The sequence below is a fragment of the Ostrinia nubilalis genome, chromosome 15 (genome assembly GCF_963855985.1).
Source record: "Ostrinia nubilalis chromosome 15, ilOstNubi1.1, whole genome shotgun sequence".
NCBI classification, from domain to species: domain Eukaryota; kingdom Metazoa; phylum Arthropoda; class Insecta; order Lepidoptera; family Crambidae; genus Ostrinia; species Ostrinia nubilalis.
In genome coordinates this window covers 2,294,132-2,316,120 of record NC_087102.1, presented here as the reverse complement: position 1 = coordinate 2,316,120, position 21,989 = coordinate 2,294,132, and the positions used below count along the sequence as shown (strand labels likewise).

General features: G+C 35.1%; 3 protein-coding genes across 3 annotated transcripts in view; 2 read left to right on the top strand and 1 right to left on the bottom strand.

Moving 5' to 3' along the window:
• Positions 1–21,989, top strand: part of LOC135078595 (uncharacterized) — a 183,728-nt gene that overhangs the window by 69,875 nt on the left and 91,864 nt on the right. The window lies entirely within an intron of this gene.
• On the bottom strand, positions 11,832–13,594 carry LOC135078422 (putative nuclease HARBI1). The gene is made up of 5 exons (XM_063972986.1): positions 13,080–13,594; positions 12,728–13,009; positions 12,186–12,573; positions 11,972–12,105; positions 11,832–11,882 (listed from the first exon to the last, which is right to left on the bottom strand). The coding sequence occupies exons 1-4, from the start codon at positions 13,332–13,334 to the stop codon at positions 11,975–11,977; spliced, it is 1,056 nt and encodes a 351-aa protein (XP_063829056.1). The 5' UTR covers positions 13,335–13,594; the 3' UTR covers positions 11,832–11,882; positions 11,972–11,974.
• Positions 14,418–16,155, top strand: LOC135078420 (putative nuclease HARBI1). The gene is made up of 5 exons (XM_063972985.1): positions 14,418–14,944; positions 15,015–15,296; positions 15,451–15,838; positions 15,919–16,052; positions 16,142–16,155. Exons 1-4 carry the CDS (start codon positions 14,690–14,692, stop codon positions 16,047–16,049), a joined length of 1,056 nt encoding a protein of 351 aa, XP_063829055.1. The 5' UTR covers positions 14,418–14,689; the 3' UTR covers positions 16,050–16,052; positions 16,142–16,155.

The following is a 21,989-nucleotide window of genomic DNA, read 5'->3' as shown; positions in this document are numbered from 1 at the left end:
TTAATACGAAACCATAATATTATCATAGTACCCGCAGTAAAACATTATTCCTGGAAAATTCCAATAAATATAAGTATCCTGAAAGTGTTACAAACTACCACGAATCAGGTATCCACTTTTTGTTTAACTGGAACTGAATCGTTTCGGCTCAGTCCAATGGGAAAACAAAAATACCGATAATTCTGGAATCTCTATTCCAGACACTCTTGTCACAAACAATATAGAGGCGTTAACAAAACTCCCGTTTTACCCCGAAACCCTCTACCAAAGATAATTCCCCGTATTGCAAACAAAGGCAAATTTCCCCGAAGGGCCAGCCCTACAACTTTCCCAGTAATGGCGCGTGTCGTAGTTCAGCTGTTTTGTCTTTGCACCGCTTGTGTGGGAACTGTGCTCACTTCATGTTATGAAAAACATTATATCTTACTGTGTGTACATGTGTAAATATGTGTATAGAAAGGTAGACATGGTAACTGCTCTGTGACGCTTAATTGCGCTAACTACAGGGTGTTAGGTAAATGGGTATATGAGCCGACACTAGCCCGTGTTAACATGGGCATATAAATGGTATGGTGAAGTCAGAAAAATGATATCTTCATTTTAATTTTCATACAAATCTGATTTTATAAAATTTATTTTGTATGAAAATTCAAAAAAATAAAATGATGATATCGAATTTCTGAATTCACCATACCATTTATATGCCCATGTTAACATGAGCTAGTGTCGGCTCATATACCCATTTACCTAACACCCTGTATAAACTGATACAATATGACAACAAACCTAGCGCAGTGAGATGCCTCTTTGAAATATGTTGGACTGCACTGATACCCTTCGAAAGAAAGATTTCAAGTCACGTAGAGCTGCAGAATTCAGTAAATATTACAAAAATACTTTAAATCATGGATTTGTATCTTTACATTTTACATTTTCTTAATTAAGGCGATTAGAGTCCTCAATGACCTTGGGCGTTTGACCTTCACGCCGCGTGCAACACCCGCGTACCCCGCACCAAAAACTCCGATTTGACACCGATCAAAAATACACGGGCATAGGTAGATACAGAATAGAAGCTCTTTCTTCATACATTACTGCCTATTATTTTAAACTTAAATTGATGAACCTTGATGTCGGTGTCATTTAACTCAGGCGTAAAGGTATTTAATAAAAATAACAAAATCCATGAACATTTTGTACGGGATAAAATTTTATTTTATTTTTCGTAAATTTTCTAATGCTTTTGTCGGTTCAGTCGTTCTCGAAATTTGAACAAACCCGACTTTATTACAAGCTTTTATTTAGCTTGCAATTTATGATGTATGTAGGTAATTATATAAACGTTTGTTCGGGTGGAATCTTGCAAGCTGAATTAGTTAGACCAACTTCCTGACGACAACTAGGCTAGATGACAAAATTTCAATTATTTGTTCGTCAGACAGATAATTAGAAAATATTAGACTCATATTTTTTATTTTCTTTCATAATTAAATAATAACAGTGCTACATCGAGTTGAAATGGCGCGATACGCCACGCTTGAGTAGAATTTTTACTCAAATGTGACGTCACGCGACATTTCAACTCAATATTATAATACTGTAATTATTCGATTATGGAAAAAATTAAAAAATATGAGTCTAATATTTTCTAATTATCTGTCTGGCGGACTAAATAGAATTTCGATTTCATTACCCAGTCATCATCCCTATTGGAACGCATTAGTACCTAGTATTGTCTATGGCCTAAAAAAGCAAATGTTTCTGCTTTTGTCTATTGTCATTCTCTCTGTGTCACTTATGAAGAATAAACTGAAAATGTATTTGTCTTTTTATTAGAAATCCTTCGTCAATTGATTGAGTTAAAATTTCGGATATACATGTAATTCGGGTGACAATGCAATATTGTGATGACATGGAGCTGATCTGATGGTAGAGCTGGAATGCCAGTGGCCCCATAGCAACTCCGGGATTAAACGATTCCATCGAGTTTAGGCTCGTTTGATTTGTATTTATTTATTATTATACCTAAATAATTTCATTACAATTTTCTAAAAATGCACAAAAACTTAAAAATCTTGAAAACGGTGATATTTTTACTGGGGTCAAAATTGGACGTTAGGGAGACCATGGCGAGGCCTATCGATGATTGAAGGGTTATCCATTGTTTTTGGGACACCCTGTATAAGCAAGTACCTAATGTTATGTAAGTACGCTACTTTGAAAATCATGAGTCTTCAATTCTCTAAGGTAAACTGCAGGGTCTGATGATGGAGGTGGAATGTGGCCATAGGAATAGGCTAGTTTCTTAAAAAAAGACTTTTGGTCCGTCAATTTTACATTATCAAAAAATATTGGACACAGGATATTTTTATATGTCAATTAAACAAGTAATTGTAAAGTTATTGGTTTGGTAATTTAGGGAAGTTTATTTGCACTTAACATGAAAAATATGGTATCAATGCACCTATACCGGTATAATGTAGAGTACCTATGCACCTTCAGTGGCAACAACAAGGTCTACTGAGTACCTATAGTGTACTAAAGGCATGAAATAGATTAATTTCACTAAAAAATAAAACCAACTCCAAAACGAATCACCAAAAGGTAGGCTGCCACCGACTCCGAAAATGGCTAATTTGTAATCAGTATCCAAATTTTTAATAAGCTCTGTAGAACAATTCAGTACCACTTTATCTTATTTTTTTTTAATGTGACAGGAGGCAAACGAGCAAACGGATCACCTGTTGGTAAATGATTACCGTCGCCCATAGACACCCGCAGACCCAGGGGCGTTACAGGTGTTATTTTTAATTGTGGTATTTTCGCGAAGAAACATATTGAAAATCTAATTCTAATAAGTATGAAAAATATTCTGACTAGCTCCTAATTTGGATACTGATTGCAAAGGCCTAGTAAATAAATAACGTAATAATTTTTCTACTTGTATTTATCTAGTGCAGTTGTTTTGGAGTCAATTATAGTTTTTTTACACTAATAGATTCTATTCAGGTAGAAAATAGCGTCTGAGCGCGTCATAATTCAATTGTATCGTCTGACTGCACGTACTCTATGAACAATTCTGACATAAAATCTTTTGTCGAACAAAAGCTGGGTTGCACCATCTTACTTCAACTTTGACAAGCGTCAAAAGTCTGTCTAACTCCATACAAAAAACACCGGTTATCGCCAAAGCTACGGTCAAAGTTAGGTCACGTCAGGTGGTGCAACTCAGCCAAAGAAAAAATTCATTTTGATCGCTAATGTCAGTTTGCAGCGAGTGACACAACCTCCCCGTCTGAAGGCCAGCGGCCGACTGCCGCCCGCACCCCGCGAAGGCCCCCTCAACAGCAAAACGTTCGGAATTTATCAAAAGTAAAATTTATGAATGAAAGTAATGTTCGATTGAAAAACGCAACGTGTCATTTAAAGATTAAAGAATTCCTAATCTATTCGTGCAAAAATCTTTTAAATTAACATAGCCGTTTTGGAGGAGTAGGGAATTTAAGTAAAAAATCGATGTCCCGTATTTATTTTTTTAATCCAAAACAAAGAGACGTAGCGAAAATTCAAACGTCACAAATGTAGTCCTTGAACTGTTGTATAACATATATTTTTTTCAACTATTTCTGTCCAGCAGTAAAAGAGGAGTAGGCTTTACAAAATGCCCATTTGGCGCGGATTGAGGACTCTAATCGCCTTAAAGGCATTAACTGATGTAGAGAAACACGGGTATTTCTCTGTTTTAGTTGAAATGGAACGCGAAAGTTTAAAATCTTACATTAACTGATGGTTTTGACACTTTACTTTTCAAATTCTTATCACTTGGAACACTTTAGTTACTTAAGGATTTAAAATATACAACTCTACCTTTCTTGCAGAGTTGTATGTTTCTTTGAATAAAAAACAGATTTACTTATTGTACTTCTCCCACTCGAAGAATTAGAATGCTACATGTATGATCAAACATACCACACAAGAAATGTTCCCAAAATCAATTAAATTAAATTACAACTCGAACACAAGTTGCCGGAGTTTAAGTCGCTAAGTAATTACTATCGGCTTGGAGTTACTTAATTTGGAATTTCAAATATCCTACCCCTTTATAGGATTTGCCACACTGCATGCGTTCTGCGGTCAACTGTCAGGTCACAGTGAACGCAGCTCGCATCACGGATGAACAATGAAGTCTTAGTGAGAGTTTACATCAACGTCCTAGTGAGCGCAAAAAAATATATGAAAATTTTAGTTCTTGAAAGTTTCCGCTAGGGGCGCTGTACAATTTGTCATAAATCGTTCGTTCGTTCGTTCGTTTCAGCCGAAAGACGTCCACTGCTGGACAAAGGCCTCCCCCAAGGATTTCCACAAAGACCGGTCCTGCGCCGCTCGCATCCAGGCGCCTCCCGCGACCTTCACCAGTGTGCTTACCATGAGTTTACGTTAGGTATGCTCGCTAGCGAGTGCGTCAAAAAAGTCTATGAAAATTTTAGTTCTTGAAAGTAGCCGTTAGGGGCGCTGCACAATCTGTCATACATTTTATTGTCATTTTTTTACGTAGTCGCTAGCGAGCACACCTAACGTAAACTCATGGTAAGCACACTGATCACAAATTATTTAATGACATTTTTTACGCGCTCACTAGGGACGACGTTTGATAAACTCACACTAAGCCATCTGAGCAAAGAACGCAAACCGCGCTGTCAGATTGCCTTCTCACGACCGCTGATAGATTGTCTTGCCAGGACCGCTGATTGTTGCCCTGACCGACAATATTGTTCATACATGATGCGGTCTTCGTTCACTTCCCTGACCGCAGACCGCAGAACGCATGCAGTGTGGCAAAACCTTAACGTAACTTTGGCGGGACAACGCGATGACTCACAAGTAGGAGACGTTCATGTAATAATTTTACTAAATTCGTAGAAAGTTGTAACACGTCGTTATAACTGTATGAATATTGGAATTTCTGGAAATCTTTTGATAATTTCGATTTCAATTTGCAAAATGTATAAAAAATAGTAATTGGGTATTCTTGAAGACAGTAAACAGATGTTGAAAGCATACGTCGTGTAAGTTAAATTATGTACCTAATGTAATGTTAATTGTGAAAAATCTGGCTGGGTTGCACCACCTAACTTTGACCGTAACTATAACGATAACCGGTGCTATTTGTATGGATTTTGACAGATTTTTGACGTTTGTCAAAGTGAAAGTGACTTGGTGCAACTCAGCCTAAGTAAGCAGGTGTTGAGTAGTATAAGTTAATACATACATACTTATGACACAGTCTTATGATGTCCATTTTGCATTGGACATTTGTCTACAACTTTGTCTAAAGGGGCTTATCAGCATCTAACTGTGAAGTATCACAATGAAGGCCTTTGCTTATAAACCTAAAATAAAAAGACACGAAATACATATTACCTACTCAGGTATAGCTATCTGGGTAGGAATTTATTTTCAAGCAACAGATTTTTACTTTATTGGATGATTATTGGATATTCAAGCTGGGTATAGAAACGTTATAACTGCCTGCAACATAGAAAAACAAATAACAAGCAAACGAAAATCTTTCCCAAGGGTTGCTCATGCAATATATTTCTTGCTGCAAAACACGTGTCGCGTAATGACGAACAAGTTGGAGCAAGTTTGTTTACTGGCCGCAAACTGGGAAAAGTTTGGCAACATTTTGTCTTTCGGAGACATAGTTTCGTCACAACATAGTTTTAATTACAAGCTAAAAAACTTAAACGTTTTTGTAGATTCAGCTTTTATAGCCTGACCAGGAACATAAAAACCCTGGCATAGTGGCGCGTCAATTGCATTTGATAGTGCAACACTGAGTACAGTCGTACCTGTGTTAAATTAATAGGCTAACTTTATGTATCAGGATTCAGGATTACGGGCTAATTTGATATTTTCATAAATTAACGAAAAAATATTATTATAGGTAACCTGATTTAAATAAATTAAATGAAACCATCAATCGAGCTAGTAGAATTTATTTTATTATTCATCAATAATCAAATTCAGAACTTGAATATTCAACTGCAATGTCTGCTCATGAACGCTTCAAACTCGGTACTTCTTTCCCAATCCCATAAAATTCAACACTTAGAAGTGACAAAAATTTTTAAAATAGGTAGTTGAAACAAACCACAGCTAATTTTCATAGTGGACTGTACTATACGATAAACATGGTCAGTCAATTTGACAACCTTTGTCGGAAACATTATTCAATGAAAATATTGTCCAAACCCTTAGTATTTCTCTTCGACAAATACTTTAACACATTGTGAACCACTTTTCTTTCACGACTATAAAAATATTTTAGCAATTTAATTCATAAAACCAATTGCGCACATTTAAAATAAACTTTGTTTACACTTTGACAGCAATAGACTGACATGCAAGGTGACATGTCAATGAAGTTTTCAGTTACTGTTGCCATTAAAAGAAATTAGTACCATTAGTTTTCCGCAACATGGCGAGGGTTTTTATGTTCCTGGTCAGGCTATATTTATGAGACTTAACTTATAAATTCTATGGTCAAGTCGTCAATTCCTCCCCTTTTTAGCTAAAGCGCTGTAACTTACAAATAGGCATTCCCAGAATTGTGTAAGTAAGTGGGTAAGAAACGGATTCAAAATGTATCTATATATATAAAAGAAAGTCGTGTTAGTTACACCACTTATAACTCAAGAACGGCTGAACCGATTTAGCTGAAAATTGTCAGGGAGGTAGTTTAGAGCCAAGAGAAGGACATAGGATACTTTTTATCCCGTTCGAAATAAAAAAAAAGTCTGCTTATTTATTGCCATTAAAGCGGAACAAAGTTCGCCGGGTCAGCTAGTTTATTATAAAACCTAGTTACCAATACTGCCTCTAGAAAAACTAGTCCTAAAGATACACACTTTTTCTTGGAATAAACTAGTTTCTTAGGGAATAATTATAGATAAGTTTTTCTTCCACTTTGGGACAGACTCGAGACGTACAATGGAGTAAGTAGGTAAGAAAACGCATTAATAATAAACCTTTACCACTACTGCCTCTTAGGAAGACTATTTCTAGACACATACAGGGTGTTGGGTAAATGGGTTTATAAGTAATAAATCGTATGGTGAAGTCAGAAAATTGATATCATCATTTTTATTATTTTAATTTATATACAAATCTGATTTTATAAATTTTATTTTGTGCTAGTGTCGGCTAATAAACTAAATGGGTTTATGGCACCTGACACCCTGTATACTTTTTCTTAATAAACTAGTTTCTGAGGGTATAAGTAGGTATAGAAAAAGTTTTCGTCGACTTTGGGACAGTCTAGTGACGTTACCTACTACCATACTCAGAAAATCGAGTTAGTTTCTCAAGTACTAAATACTGAGGCATCTTATTCAGCGGTATTAAGGTCTACTTTGCAACAAAATGTACAGTCTGATGTGCTGTTGTCAGTTCAATTAACAGTGGTCTGTCCTTTCCATTGTTTTCAAAGTCATTATGAGGATTCTCATTATTCAGCAATGTATGAAAACTTGGAGCTTTATTCATTATGTAAAGTGTTGTACAACTATAGATATTTTCCTTCTAGAAATATGTAGGTACCTACAGACACGTCCGTCTGCGAACTTTCGACCTCTGGCTTGCTAGCGTAATTCTCAACCACTGCGTCATCTATAGTATACAGGGTGGAAACGATAAGTGATCTCACTCGATAATTTCTAAACCATACAAGATATCGAAAAACTGGTCACTGACCCTGAAAGTGCTTTCAAAATCAAAATCAAAATCAAAAGTATTTATTCAGTTTAGACCACAAGTGGCACTTATGAACGTCAAAAATATTATAGAAAATAATAAAAAAGAAAAGTTAGCCCTTATGGGGCACTTTACATGTCTCCTTATCTTTTGGGCCCTACCAGCGCTTCGAGACAAACATATGGCAAGTGCTGAGAAGAAACGCCGGAACAAACTCAGTCACCACTAATTGCCGGGAAATATCTAACGCTAAGAATAACCAAATTCGAGTACATCAAATATGTGCAGACTGAACTGACCACGCATCCTTGTCATCAATATAGTCTCGAACCTTGTAGTACCCTTTGGACATAAGGGTATTTTTTATATGTATCTTAAATTTGTTTATTGGTAATTCGACAAGGTTGTGTGGTATTTTGTTAAACATGTTTGTTTTGTTAAATATGTTATGCTTTACGAACTCTTTCAAACGGTACCAATAACAGGTTACAGAATAAACTGGAAGTATCTGAAAATTCAATGTTTCCAGCTTCCATACTAAATGTATGCCAACCGCACAATATTAAGTGTAATTTTTTAAAATTAAATAATGAACCTAAAAAAAACTCGTAAATTGCATTTTTATTTAAAATTATTCAAGGAAAAAATTAGTTTTAGGCTTTACTTGCTATAAAGTGTTGTATCAAGTATCAAGAGATGAGTGCCATGACTGTGGTAGTACTAAATGTATGGGGGATGGAAACATTGGATTTTTGGATAGATCCAGTTTATTCTGTAACTTAAAATTGATACCGTAGGATAGAGCTCGTGAAGCACTTTTTCTGTAGTTTTTAATATTATGAGGCTGTACTAAATGTATGGAAGCCGGAAACATTGAATTTTCGGATAGATCCAGTTTATTCTGTAACCTGTTATTGGTGCCGTTTGAAAGAGCTCGTAAAGCACTTTCAGGATCAGGAACCAGTTTTTCGATATCTTGTATGGTTTAGAAATAATCGAGTGAGATCACTTATCGTTTCCACCCTGTATATTTTTAATGCAACTATTTAACTTTGAATTATTGCATTTGCACCTATGATCTTTTTTACAAATTTTTCATCTTTAAAGTAAAAATATTGATAACTATTTATCATGTCAAACTCATATTAAAATTCACGCTCTATTAAATGTAAACTTTTCTTTAGAATATAATGCATTACTCTAAGAACTTTGTATGAAGTCTTAGGCTGAGTTGCACCACCTAACTTTGACCGTAATTTTCACGATAACCGGTGCTTTTTGTATGGACTTTGACAGATTTTTGACGTTTGTTAAAGTTAAAGAAAGATGGTGCAACCCAACCTTAAACTCCGCTTAAGTTACGTCACTAGACAAATAGACCTACAGTCCTAAATCCTGTTTGAATGACGGCCTAAGCACTAATGTCAGCTAAACAGTGACTCAGACCCAGTCAGGGCTAGATTATAATGCTGTGACGTCACCTTATCGCGGACGGCCTGGCTGCGTGTATCAGGTACCGGCATTTCAAGCTTCTCACTGACATTTTGTCCCTTGCGGAATTTGAACCTACAACTATATGTCTAATACTTAAATCAGTCAGTGTCTGAGGTACGGGAGCGGCACGGAAGGGTGTTTTTGAGACATCAAACGTCAGCGAGACTTCAGATATGCTTTAGGTTGGTATTGATAAACTACACTGATCTGTCCCACCAAACTCATTGACAGGGGAACCAGCGATCTAGTATTGACGGTGGCGCCCCCCTGTCAATATCACTGATGGGACAGATCGTTGTAGTGGGTCTATACGTTCTGTCACGTCATAATATGCCAATGTCACCCCTCTTGTGCCGATCCCATACTTCAGGACAGGCGCTGACTGAGTTAATCACTAGCGGTCTTATTCATAATAAAATGCTAATATAGGTTTAAAACCTACATTAGCTAAAACGTTTGATAGGCTTAAAACACTCTTATAAACCTCTGATAAAAAACGTTATTCATAATCGTTTATAAACCTTTGATAGCTAAAACAGAGTTTAATATTTTCTTTCCACAGACTATACAAAAAGAATGAACGAAAACAGCTTTTTTGGTGATTTAACTTGATGGACCATGTAAAATCATAGACAAATCGCAGAAAAAAAAAACAAAAAATTGGCAGCTGTGACGTTTTACTTACTGACATTGACATTTGGCACGAAAATTTAATAAAGTTTTCGGTTTTTTCGATCAACTCCCAAGTTTTATCAAACTTTTATAAAACTTGGGATTGTATGTTCTGGATTCTGTACCTCTTACCCTGTACTCTGCAATAAGCTCTTACGACGACCCGGCTAGTTACATCGGATACTAATTATGTCCATGACGAAGGAGAACAGACCGCCTAAAAGGCAACGATCAGAAAACTGGTTGGAGGAAGATAAGGTAGTACTTATTTTTAGCCTGATAAAGTGCCTACTAATTTTTGTAGCATGGTTTTATTTATGTTTGACGCCTAGTGTTTGCTTTTCAGTATTTGCTGAAAGAGTTGGTGAAAGAAAGAGTAAATGCAATCGAAAATAAAAATACAGACACTAACACGAATAAACGGAAGGTTGCGGCTTGGGCTGATTTACAAACAACGTTGGTACATCTTTTGATTTCTGCCTTCAATATAAAATTTTGCCTTTACCTGTAATTCAAAATCCTGTCATTTCTTTTTCAGGTTTAATTCAATGTGCGCTGGTATGAACCGCTCCATTACCCAGTTAAAATCGCAATGGAGCCTCATAAAAATCAGTGCGAAGAAAGACAAGACCATTGCTAGGCAGGCTCAAATTAAAACTGGCGGTGGTCCACCATTATCAGTGCCTGACGATAGGGCTGATGATATAGCATCTTGGTTGCCCAATGAATTTGTAGTCGATGTTAACAGATTTGACTCGGACTCAAATAAAAGTGAATTAATTAACATTCAAGAGGAGGAATCAACTCAAAATACGCAAGATCAGGAATTGATAAATAATGAAGAAATCCAATATGAATTGGTGGTACTTGATGAAGAAATAGAAGATACACATGCTTGTACTACTAGAGGCATATTGGAAGATAAAGAAAATAAAAAAGTAGAGGCAAAAGAAAATAAAGCAAAACCTAATTTTAAAGCACCAGCAATCAAAAAAAAAAGGAAACTGTTAAACAAAGAAGGCTTAATTGATTTAAGCAAAGTTAGGATTTCCGAAATTGCAGAAACAGAATCAAAATGCCGGATTGAACTGCATGAAGTTCAAATGGAAAACGAACGGAAGAAAGGGAGAAACTTGGATCTTGAGCATCAATTATTACAGGAAAAACTTAAATATTACACTCACATTAATAAAGAATAATAAGTCTTTTGATGTTAAAGTTTTTCAAGTACTAACAGATTCTAAATAATAAGTTAGTTCCTCCCTTACTTCTGTTTGTTTTTAATTTGTATTTTATGCAGTTCCAATCCGCATTTTGATTGTGTTTCTGCAATATATTTAGACGGCTATGAATATGTTTACTAGTCATAACTTAATAAGAGTTTGAGATTACTATTAACTAGCTGTTGCCCACGACTCCGCCTGCGTAGACTACTATTTCTGTAACCTACAGGATCTGTGCATTTTTCCAGGATAAAAAGAAGCCTATATGTTATTCGAGACTATATAATCTATCTGTTTTAGCAATTTATTTGTTTATAAGAATTGAACTGTGATTTTTAGTAAGTAAGTTTAATAATTGTACTTAAATTAGTGATATAAAGTAAATACACATATGCCTAGTCACAAACATTCGCCTTTATAATAATAGTGTAAATTATGGTTATTTTGTTTTAAATGTAGAAGGTTGATAACCTCCGAATAGAAACGTTTATACTTAAGCAATTTCTTTGTTTTAAAGAATTGAACTGTGATTTTTAATAAGTAAGTTTGTTGAAACTAATTGTACTTAAATTAGTGATATAAAGTAATTTGTTTTGAATTTTTGCAGAATAATTGCTTTTTTAAAGAGAACTACAGGTTTTGTTTTTGTGATAGTAACAAATTGGACTGAAAATTGAAATACAGGTATTTTTCAATCAAATATTCTTTTTATTTTCATTAAGATGCCAGGAACAGTATCTGAAAAATTAAAATACAACATTTTCATGAACTCAAATGACATTACATAAAAGTAAATCGTTGGAATTTATCAAAATGTATTTTAGTACCATTCAAAAATGTTGATTTATAAAATTTTGTAGTATCAACTGCGACCTACGCCTCAACAATGAAGGTCGGTTGTCGTGAACACTGTTCTCCGTCGAAAGTTGCGGAGTTACAGGGACCTGCTCCATATGTTGTTCTGAAAAATATTATGAATTTGTCAACATTTTGTCATAAAGATTTGTATTCCTTATGTACAGTCAAATTGATAACATTTACCTAACAATGTGTCATTCATATCAATGGCTATATTATGTAATACAGCCAATGCTATGATCACAGCTTTTCCATTTTGGAGGCTTACTGGTAAGCCATGGAGTAGGCATTGGAACCGCTGCTTCCACACCCCAAAACACCTTTCAACAGTGTTCCTAGTTGAGATGTGAGCATTATTGTATGCTTCTTCTTCTGGACGACTAGGCCTTAAAATAGGTGTAAATAGATATGGCAGAAGAGGGTAGCCCGAATCGCCAATAAGGCGTCCTCTAAACTGCCTATCCTCAAATCGTTGTTTTATATTGCTCTCCATAAAAATTCGACTGTCATGTGTACTGCCTCGCCATCTAGCCACTATATCCATTATTTTGAGGTCAGCATCACAGACAACCTAAAATAAAAAAAACAGTATCCTGTAGGTAATCCATCCAATAATATAGTGTTGAATGTTGCTAAAATTTAGATCATACAAAGTAAAAATTATAGACATTATTAAAACAAATCTTTCTCTGTTGTAAACTGTATAAAATCAAAATATATTTTACCTGAACATTCAGGGAATAATAGCCTTTTCTATTAATATAGTACTGGGCCATGTCACCTCCGGTTTTTTTAATTTTAATGTGGGTGCAATCTATGGCTCCTATCACCCCAGGAAAATTTTTAATTGCTCTAAATTTGGCACTAATTCTTTCCTGCTCTCCTATAGTGATAGGCATTTTGATGAAGGAATTTGCCTTATTCGCGATTGCATGCGCGACTCTGGCGCATATCCGGCTCACTGTCGGCTGACTTAGGCCATGGAGGTCACCAGCATCATCTTGTACCTGAAAATGTATGAAAATAATTATAGCAGCCACGACAAAGGGATAAAATAAAACACTTTTTTGTGCTTACCTCACGACGTCCCCAACATCTTATGGCCACTAAAACTTGCAGTTCAGGACACGTGCCACCACCTCTAGCGCTCTGAACCAGATCATCTTCCACCAAATCTATGATGGTGCGCACTGTGTCCTTATTGAACCTATATTTTATTTTAAAATTTAGGTCCCGCAAATCGAATGGGTTGCTTCGTTGGCGGTAGAGCTTTCTACGTCGCGCTGGGTCGGCATTATTGGCTAAATGCACAATTGCATTTATAGCATTCATTTTCACAAGCAAGGATCACAGCAAGGATATTTTGAATAAATAAACCAACGAAGTGACATTCATATGAAATGACATTTATAAAAGTTAGGTTAAAATAGGTTTATTAGAGCTTTAAACAAGGCCCGAGCTCTCGATAACTTATCACACAGTTATAAGAGGATTTTAGCGCTAAATGACGATTATGAATAACAATTTTTATCAAACGTTTTATAAACCTCTAATAAGCATTTGATAAAATGTGAAAAATGATTATGAATAAGACCGAAAGACTGTTCGGTGTTGACAATGTTATTTAGCTTATGTTAGAGCTACGAGAGATATGTTGTCAAAAAAGTCGACATTTACATTGATAGAGCCATCGATACTTCCACAACACTACCGCCCACAAATCATATCGCCATCGACACCGTTGACTAAAGTCTCGTGGAAATACATAAATAATAAACTAATATTATAAATGCGAAAGTTGGGATGTCATGATGTCTGGATGTTTGTTACTCTTTCACGCAAAAACTACCGAACGGATTTTGATGAAACTTTGCAGTATTATTGTTTATAACCCAGAATAACATAATAGGCTATAATTTATGACGATCTGTGACAAACGAAATTTCACGCGGGTGAAGCCGCGGGCAAAAGCTAGTTTACTTATAAAAAATTGCGTGTTTAAATGATGGACTTATGAAACAAAAAAAAATCATTGAAAATCTCGCTTGATTCTTTTAAACCAAAATACGAGTACTTATGTAAAGACGACAGTAGTTACATGAAGCTAAACACAGTGACGTCTTTTCACGTTGTAATACAGGCTATTTTGCAACAAAAGTGAATTTCAGCACTTTGTAGATGTAGATGGCGTAGCTCTCCTTCCTCTTGTGCTTCTTCTTCTTCTTGTCAGTTTTGGAGATGTTCTTCTGAGCCTTGCCTGACTTCTTGGCGGCCTTGCCACTTGTCTTGGGCGGCATGATTGTTTCGGGGGTTGATTATCAACAATGGGATAACAATATCAGCTTACAACAACTCGAAAGTGCCGAGAGTGACATTATAGTCTGATTTGCTGTCGTCTGTACAACGTTAGCTGTATAAATCTACGGTCTTATTCATAATCATTTTTCACATTTTATCAAATGCTTATTAGAGGTTTATAAAACGTTTGATAAAAATTGTTATTCATAATCGTCATTTAGCGCTAAAATCCTCTTATAACTGTGTGATAAGTTATCGAGAGCTCGGGCCTTGTTTAAAGCTCTAATAAACCTATTTTAACCTAACTTTTATAAATGTCATTTCATATGAATGTCACTTCGTTGGTTTATTTATTCAAAATATCCTTGCTGTGATCCTTGCTTGTGAAAATGAATGCTATAAATGCAATTGTGCATTTAGCCAATAATGCCGACCCAGCGCGACGTAGAAAGCTCTACCGCCAACGAAGCAACCCATTCGATTTGCGGGACCTAAATTTTAAAATAAAATATAGGTTCAATAAGGACACAGTGCGCACCATCATAGATTTGGTGGAAGATGATCTGGTTCAGAGCGCTAGAGGTGGTGGCACGTGTCCTGAACTGCAAGTTTTAGTGGCCATAAGATGTTGGGGACGTCGTGAGGTAAGCACAAAAAAGTGTTTTATTTTATCCCTTTGTCGTGGCTGCTATAATTATTTTCATACATTTTCAGGTACAAGATGATGCTGGTGACCTCCATGGCCTAAGTCAGCCGACAGTGAGCCGGATATGCGCCAGAGTCGCGCATGCAATCGCGAATAAGGCAAATTCCTTCATCAAAATGCCTATCACTATAGGAGAGCAGGAAAGAATTAGTGCCAAATTTAGAGCAATTAAAAATTTTCCTGGGGTGATAGGAGCCATAGATTGCACCCACATTAAAATTAAAAAAACCGGAGGTGACATGGCCCAGTACTATATTAATAGAAAAGGCTATTATTCCCTGAATGTTCAGGTAAAATATATTTTGATTTTATACAGTTTACAACAGAGAAAGATTTGTTTTAATAATGTCTATAATTTTTACTTTGTATGATCTAAATTTTAGCAACATTCAACACTATATTATTGGATGGATTACCTACAGGATACTGTTTTTTTTATTTTAGGTTGTCTGTGATGCTGACCTCAAAATAATGGATATAGTGGCTAGATGGCGAGGCAGTACACATGACAGTCGAATTTTTATGGAGAGCAATATAAAACAACGATTTGAGGATAGGCAGTTTAGAGGACGCCTTATTGGCGATTCGGGCTACCCTCTTCTGCCATATCTATTTACACCTATTTTAAGGCCTAGTCGTCCAGAAGAAGAAGCATACAATAATGCTCACATCTCAACTAGGAACACTGTTGAAAGGTGTTTTGGGGTGTGGAAGCAGCGGTTCCAATGCCTACTCCATGGCTTACCAGTAAGCCTCCAAAATGGAAAAGCTGTGATCATAGCATTGGCTGTATTACATAATATAGCCATTGATATGAATGACACATTGTTAGGTAAATGTTATCAATTTGACTGTACATAAGGAATACAAATCTTTATGACAAAATGTTGACAAATTCATAATATTTTTCAGAACAACATATGGAGCAGGTCCCTGTAACTCCGCAACTTTCGACGGAGAACAGTGTTCACGACAACCGACCTTCATTGTTGAGGCGTAGGTCGCAGTTGATACTACAAAATTTTATAAATCAACATTTTTGAATGGTACTAAAATACATTTTGATAAATTCCAACGATTTACTTTTATGTAATGTCATTTGAGTTCATGAAAATGTTGTATTTTAATTTTTCAGATACTGTTCCTGGCATCTTAATGAAAATAAAAAGAATATTTGATTGAAAAATACCTGTATTTCAATTTTCAGTCCAATTTGTTACTATCACAAAAACAAAACCTGTAGTTCTCTTTAAAAAAGCAATTATTCTGCAAAAATTCAAAACAAATTACTTTATATCACTAATTTAAGTACAATTAGTTTCAACAAACTTACTTATTAAAAATCACAGTTCAATTCTTTAAAACAAAGAAATTGCTTAAGTATAAACGTTTCTATTCGGAGGTTATCAACCTTCTACATTTAAAACAAAATAACCATAATTTACACTATTATTATAAAGGCGAATGTTTGTGACTAGGCATATGTGTATTTACTTTATATCACTAATTTAAGTACAATTATTAAACTTACTTACTAAAAATCACAGTTCAATTCTTATAAACAAATAAATTGCTAAAACAGATAGATTATATAGTCTCGAATAACATATAGGCTTCTTTTTATCCTGGAAAAATGCACAGATCCTGTAGGTTACAGAAATAGTAGTCTACGCAGGCGGAGTCGTGGGCAACAGCTAGTTAATAGTAATCTCAAACTCTTATTAAGTTATGACTAGTAAACATATTCATAGCCGTCTAAATATATTGCAGAAACACAATCAAAATGCGGATTGGAACTGCATAAAATACAAATTAAAAACAAACAGAAGTAAGGGAGGAACTAACTTATTATTTAGAATCTGTTAGTACTTGAAAAACTTTAACATCAAAAGACTTATTATTCTTTATTAATGTGAGTGTAATATTTAAGTTTTTCCTGTAATAATTGATGCTCAAGATCCAAGTTTCTCCCTTTCTTCCGTTCGTTTTCCATTTGAACTTCATGCAGTTCAATCCGGCATTTTGATTCTGTTTCTGCAATTTCGGAAATCCTAACTTTGCTTAAATCAATTAAGCCTTCTTTGTTTAACAGTTTCCTTTTTTTTTTTGATTGCTGGTGCTTTAAAATTAGGTTTTGCTTTATTTTCTTTTGCCTCTACTTTTTTATTTTCTTTATCTTCCAATATGCCTCTAGTAGTACAAGCATGTGTATCTTCTATTTCTTCATCAAGTACCACCAATTCATATTGGATTTCTTCATTATTTATCAATTCCTGATCTTGCGTATTTTGAGTTGATTCCTCCTCTTGAATGTTAATTAATTCACTTTTATTTGAGTCCGAGTCAAATCTGTTAACATCGACTACAAATTCATTGGGCAACCAAGATGCTATATCATCAGCCCTATCGTCAGGCACTGATAATGGTGGACCACCGCCAGTTTTAATTTGAGCCTGCCTAGCAATGGTCTTGTCTTTCTTCGCACTGATTTTTATGAGGCTCCATTGCGATTTTAACTGGGTAATGGAGCGGTTCATACCAGCGCACATTGAATTAAACCTGAAAAAGAAATGACAGGATTTTGAATTACAGGTAAAGGCAAAATTTTATATTGAAGGCAGAAATCAAAAGATGTACCAACGTTGTTTGTAAATCAGCCCAAGCCGCAACCTTCCGTTTATTCGTGTTAGTGTCTGTATTTTTATTTTCGATTGCATTTACTCTTTCTTTCACCAACTCTTTCAGCAAATACTGAAAAGCAAACACTAGGCGTCAAACATAAATAAAACCATGCTACAAAAATTAGTAGGCACTTTATCAGGCTAAAAATAAGTACTACCTTATCTTCCTCCAACCAGTTTTCTGATCGTTGCCTTTTAGGCGGTCTGTTCTCCTTCGTCATGGACATAATTAGTATCCGATGTAACTAGCCGGGTCGTCGTAAGAGCTTATTGCAGAGTACAGGGTAAGAGGTACAGAATCCAGAACATACAATCCCAAGTTTTATAAAAGTTTGATAAAACTTGGGAGTTGATCGAAAAAACCGAAAACTTTATTAAATTTTCGTGCCAAATGTCAATGTCAGTAAGTAAAACGTCACAGCTGCCAATTTTTTGGTTTTTTTTTCTGCGATTTGTCTATGATTTTACATGGTCCATCAAGTTAAATCACCAAAAAAGCTGTTTTCGTTCATTCTTTTTGTATAGTCTGTGGAAAGAAAATATTAAACTCTGTTTTAGCTATCAAAGGTTTATAAACGATTATGAATAACGTTTTTTATCAGAGGTTTATAAGAGTGTTTTAAGCCTATCAAACGTTTTAGCTAATGTAGGTTTTAAACCTATATTAGCATTTTATTATGAATAAGACCGTTTGTGTCTAGTGATTTTAGTCTACCTCTGTTTTCACTTCAAACTTGAGTAAAAATTTACAGTTTAATATCTGTTTGTCTCGATTTTTTATCATACTCCATTTACAAAATTGCTTGTTTCTAGAGTTTCATACTATCTATGGCTACAGTTATAATAAGCTTTTTTACCTACAGTTTATATCTATCGCGGTGATGCTCTATCGAGCGTGTAATCGAGATTGTAAGTGCGTTTTGTTTTGCCACAACAACGATTAGACTAAAATAGTAAGACACGGGTCTTAATGCGACGTTTATTAATGAGTTACATTATGTACTCACGGCTTGACGGTGGTCACAAGCAGACTGGCGGCTCGCGGCGTCGTCCGTTCGGGCGGGCTTGAAAATTTTCAACTACCCTCATATTGTCATTTAATTTTGTTACACTACCACTAGTGATGTTACCACGACACAACACTCACAGTATCACGATTAGACTGTCGACAGTGAGAACCATGGACATACAACACTATAAGGACCGAAATACGATTGTAGTAAAGACGATTTGGGAAAACTAATTGAATCTGTAAGCCTTGGTAAGCCACGGCTTATAAAGTTCTGAATGGTTTGTTAAATCGCTCCAGACCCCAGATGGCTGCTATTTTTCATGAACTTGACAGGAAAATAGTATGAGATCAATTTAAATAATAGTGTTTGTGTTACCGATATGTATTTATACATAAAAATAAATAAATATCCTTGGACGTTTTTACACTGCGCCTCTAGTCCCAAACTAAGCAAAGCTTGTACTATGGGTACTAGACGACGGATATTTAAATAATTCTAAAAATCTCAATTCCCTTTGATGTAGAAAAATAAATATTAGCTCTAATAAAAGAGCCTGACATCCTTTGGTATCTTTGTAACTGTTTATCATTATAACATAGTTGTCACGAATATTTTTAAATGTTTATAATTACGTAATTCCCAAACTAAAATTAATTAAACCAAATCATCGCTCGCTATTTATGCACTTTCATTAGTCGTTAAAGCATTAATACCAAATATTACCATAAGGACGCGTACACACAAGCCACACTAGGTATATTTAAGTATGGAAAATAAAATAAAATAATAAAAATTTAATGTGAACCCTTTTTCACCATCAATCCCTAATTTTTAAGTGATCCCTATGGTAACACATAACAGGAATTTTAACCGGTGATTTTTGTATGGAGTTTGACAGATTTTTGACGTTTGTTAAAGTTTCAGTAATGGTACAACCCAGCCTTATACATGCCACTGCGACAAGAAAAGTGTGTTAGTTTATTATCTGTGTAATTATTATAGGTGGAACTGGTTAAATTTTAATTTAATTAATTTAACTTTAGTGTAAAACTTTATTCAATGAATAATCTAAGTACATACTGCATAACGTTAGAAATGGAAAAATGACTCTAACAGACAGTTACAACATTTTCACGCTTAACTCGCTGAAGAAGCTCAGAAACATGCTCAAAATTTAAAATATGTTTCGGAGATCTAAAGTTCCATTTCATGTTATGATATTTCTCACTTATCTATTACAATTTAACAGTGTAGACGCGCCTCTAAGCGGCCATTTTGGATATAGCCGCAATTCAAAAGAGGATATTAATCCCTAAACACAGAACAACGGCATTATCTTGCAATTGTTTGCAATAAAACAAATGACGTTTCGTTACCCACTAAAGTACCTCTATAAAGATATTGTTAGTGGATATAGTGCTGTGCTGAAAATGGGCCTACCGTTAGCGTGTCCCACACTGAGAAAAGTGTCCTAAATAATTTATTTTCCAATCATCATCATCATTTCAGCCTCAGGACGTCCACTGCTGAACATAGGCCTCCCCCAATGATTTCCACATGGTCCGGTTGGTAGCGCCTTATTTTCCAAACAAGGATTTTAGTAATAATCTAGCGCTCAACTTCGAAACCTGAACGATTAATTTTATTTTTTGGTTTAATTCTAAGTTATATTGTAAATAAAAAAGTACAATTAGTGCATGTTCGAAAACCTTATTCTGTAGTATATTATAATCCCATCAAAAACAATACTTGTCAAAAAAACCAAGTCTCGCAACTCAGTTGTTCTACGGTAAAAAGTTGTGAGATCCATGTAATACCAAGTCCAGGCCAGGAAATCTTTAACGTTTTACATAAATATATTGACTTGGCCATCGCACTAAATAATTTAATTTACACGTGTTTTCATGATAATAATAATATTACTGCTCTAGAAACATGATAGTCCCGTCCAAGTCTCCGTTCCTCCACAAAAATTTCCCGTAAAACCGGGACATCGGGACAAAATTCCCAGCACTCAAACCGTCTAGTTGGACGTCTATTGTCCAGTGTAATGGATGCAAAAACCGGCACATCTCTGATGCCTACATTTTAACTACGGTCGTTAGGCTAATGTTCCTTTAAATTTCAATATTTTAGCTCGTTTGCGCTTTTAAACTTGTTACTGAAATTACGCTTCGAGTGTTTTTAATTTAACAGTTTTTGTTGCTCATAATAACGTGCTTGAAAAGCTTTTTGTTTGATATTAAAATTTCTACAAAATTATTTTTGGCGATATTAAAAAATAACTGAGAGCAGGGTAAATTATTCCTACCTATTATTCTTATAAAACACTTTTATTTTTTTGTTTCAGGTAAACCAGTCTCTGAGATTCAAGAGAACGTGCGACCAGTGGCAGGCGTAGTAATATTATTTGAAATTAAGCAGTACCTAAGTGCGCCCAAGCGGTAGCTACGAGTACTTATGAAACTTAAAACATTGTTTGTCATGTAAGCATTGCTCAACTTTCTATGGACAGTTAAAAGTTAATTAAAATATCTCCATACTTGTTAATGATTGCTTAATTTCCTATAATATGCTCATGAGGCCCTATAAAAAAAATCTGCTCATAGGACAGCAGGCCGTAGAAATTCATATGAACAGATGTTATAGAGAAATAAAACGCAAGATTAACTCTGTCAGACATCGTTTATTACGCCGATAATCTGGCGGCTTGCCCACTGTGCGTCCCAGCTCTCGTAATAAAGGTAAATTACACAACAAAGTTACATAAAGTAGGTTCACATTTTACTCTACATTAAAGCTACAGCTTTATCAATTTAACCCTATACTTGGCAACGACGGCTTTGGTTAATATTTGTGATTTAAACTATAAATATTGGATTTATGATGAGTAAAAATTATGTAAAAAATACGAAAAAAAATCTTAGGTATGTAGTTTTGGAAATATAGTATGTATCTTTAAGTGCACATTGCCAGCTTTGTAGTAAATTAAAATATGGTTTATTGGTTAGTATAAATTAGTTATTTAAATAAAAATTACTACAAAACCTTAAGATATTCCTTATTTGAAAAACAAAAAATAAATATCTTTTACAAAAAACTGAAAACAAAGTAAAAAAAAAACACTTCAAAGTATGTAACACCTTGAAAGTATAGTTGCATTTGGATGTATGAGAACAACTCCATCAGCGTCGTTGGAGTACCTCCTGAACCTCAGACCCCTCTTACCATCCAGGAGAAGCAAATGCAGATAGAACACATAGGAATCTTGCAAGACCATCAAAGAAAT

Excerpts from the sequence above, each read along its gene's own strand:
- LOC135078422 (XM_063972986.1), bottom strand. The coding sequence starts at position 13,334 with ATGAATGCTATAAATGCAATTGTGCATTTAGCCAATAATGCCGACCCA. Across the intron at positions 13,010-13,079 it reads GATGTTGGGGACGTCGTGAG|GTACAAGATGATGCTGGTGA; the intron begins GTAAGCACAAAA and ends ATACATTTTCAG. Across the intron at positions 12,106-12,185 it reads TATGAATGACACATTGTTAG|AACAACATATGGAGCAGGTC; the intron begins GTAAATGTTATC and ends AATATTTTTCAG.
- LOC135078420 (XM_063972985.1), top strand. The coding sequence starts at position 14,690 with ATGAATGCTATAAATGCAATTGTGCATTTAGCCAATAATGCCGACCCA. Across the intron at positions 14,945-15,014 it reads GATGTTGGGGACGTCGTGAG|GTACAAGATGATGCTGGTGA; the intron begins GTAAGCACAAAA and ends ATACATTTTCAG. Across the intron at positions 15,297-15,450 it reads ATTATTCCCTGAATGTTCAG|GTTGTCTGTGATGCTGACCT; the intron begins GTAAAATATATT and ends TTTTTATTTTAG.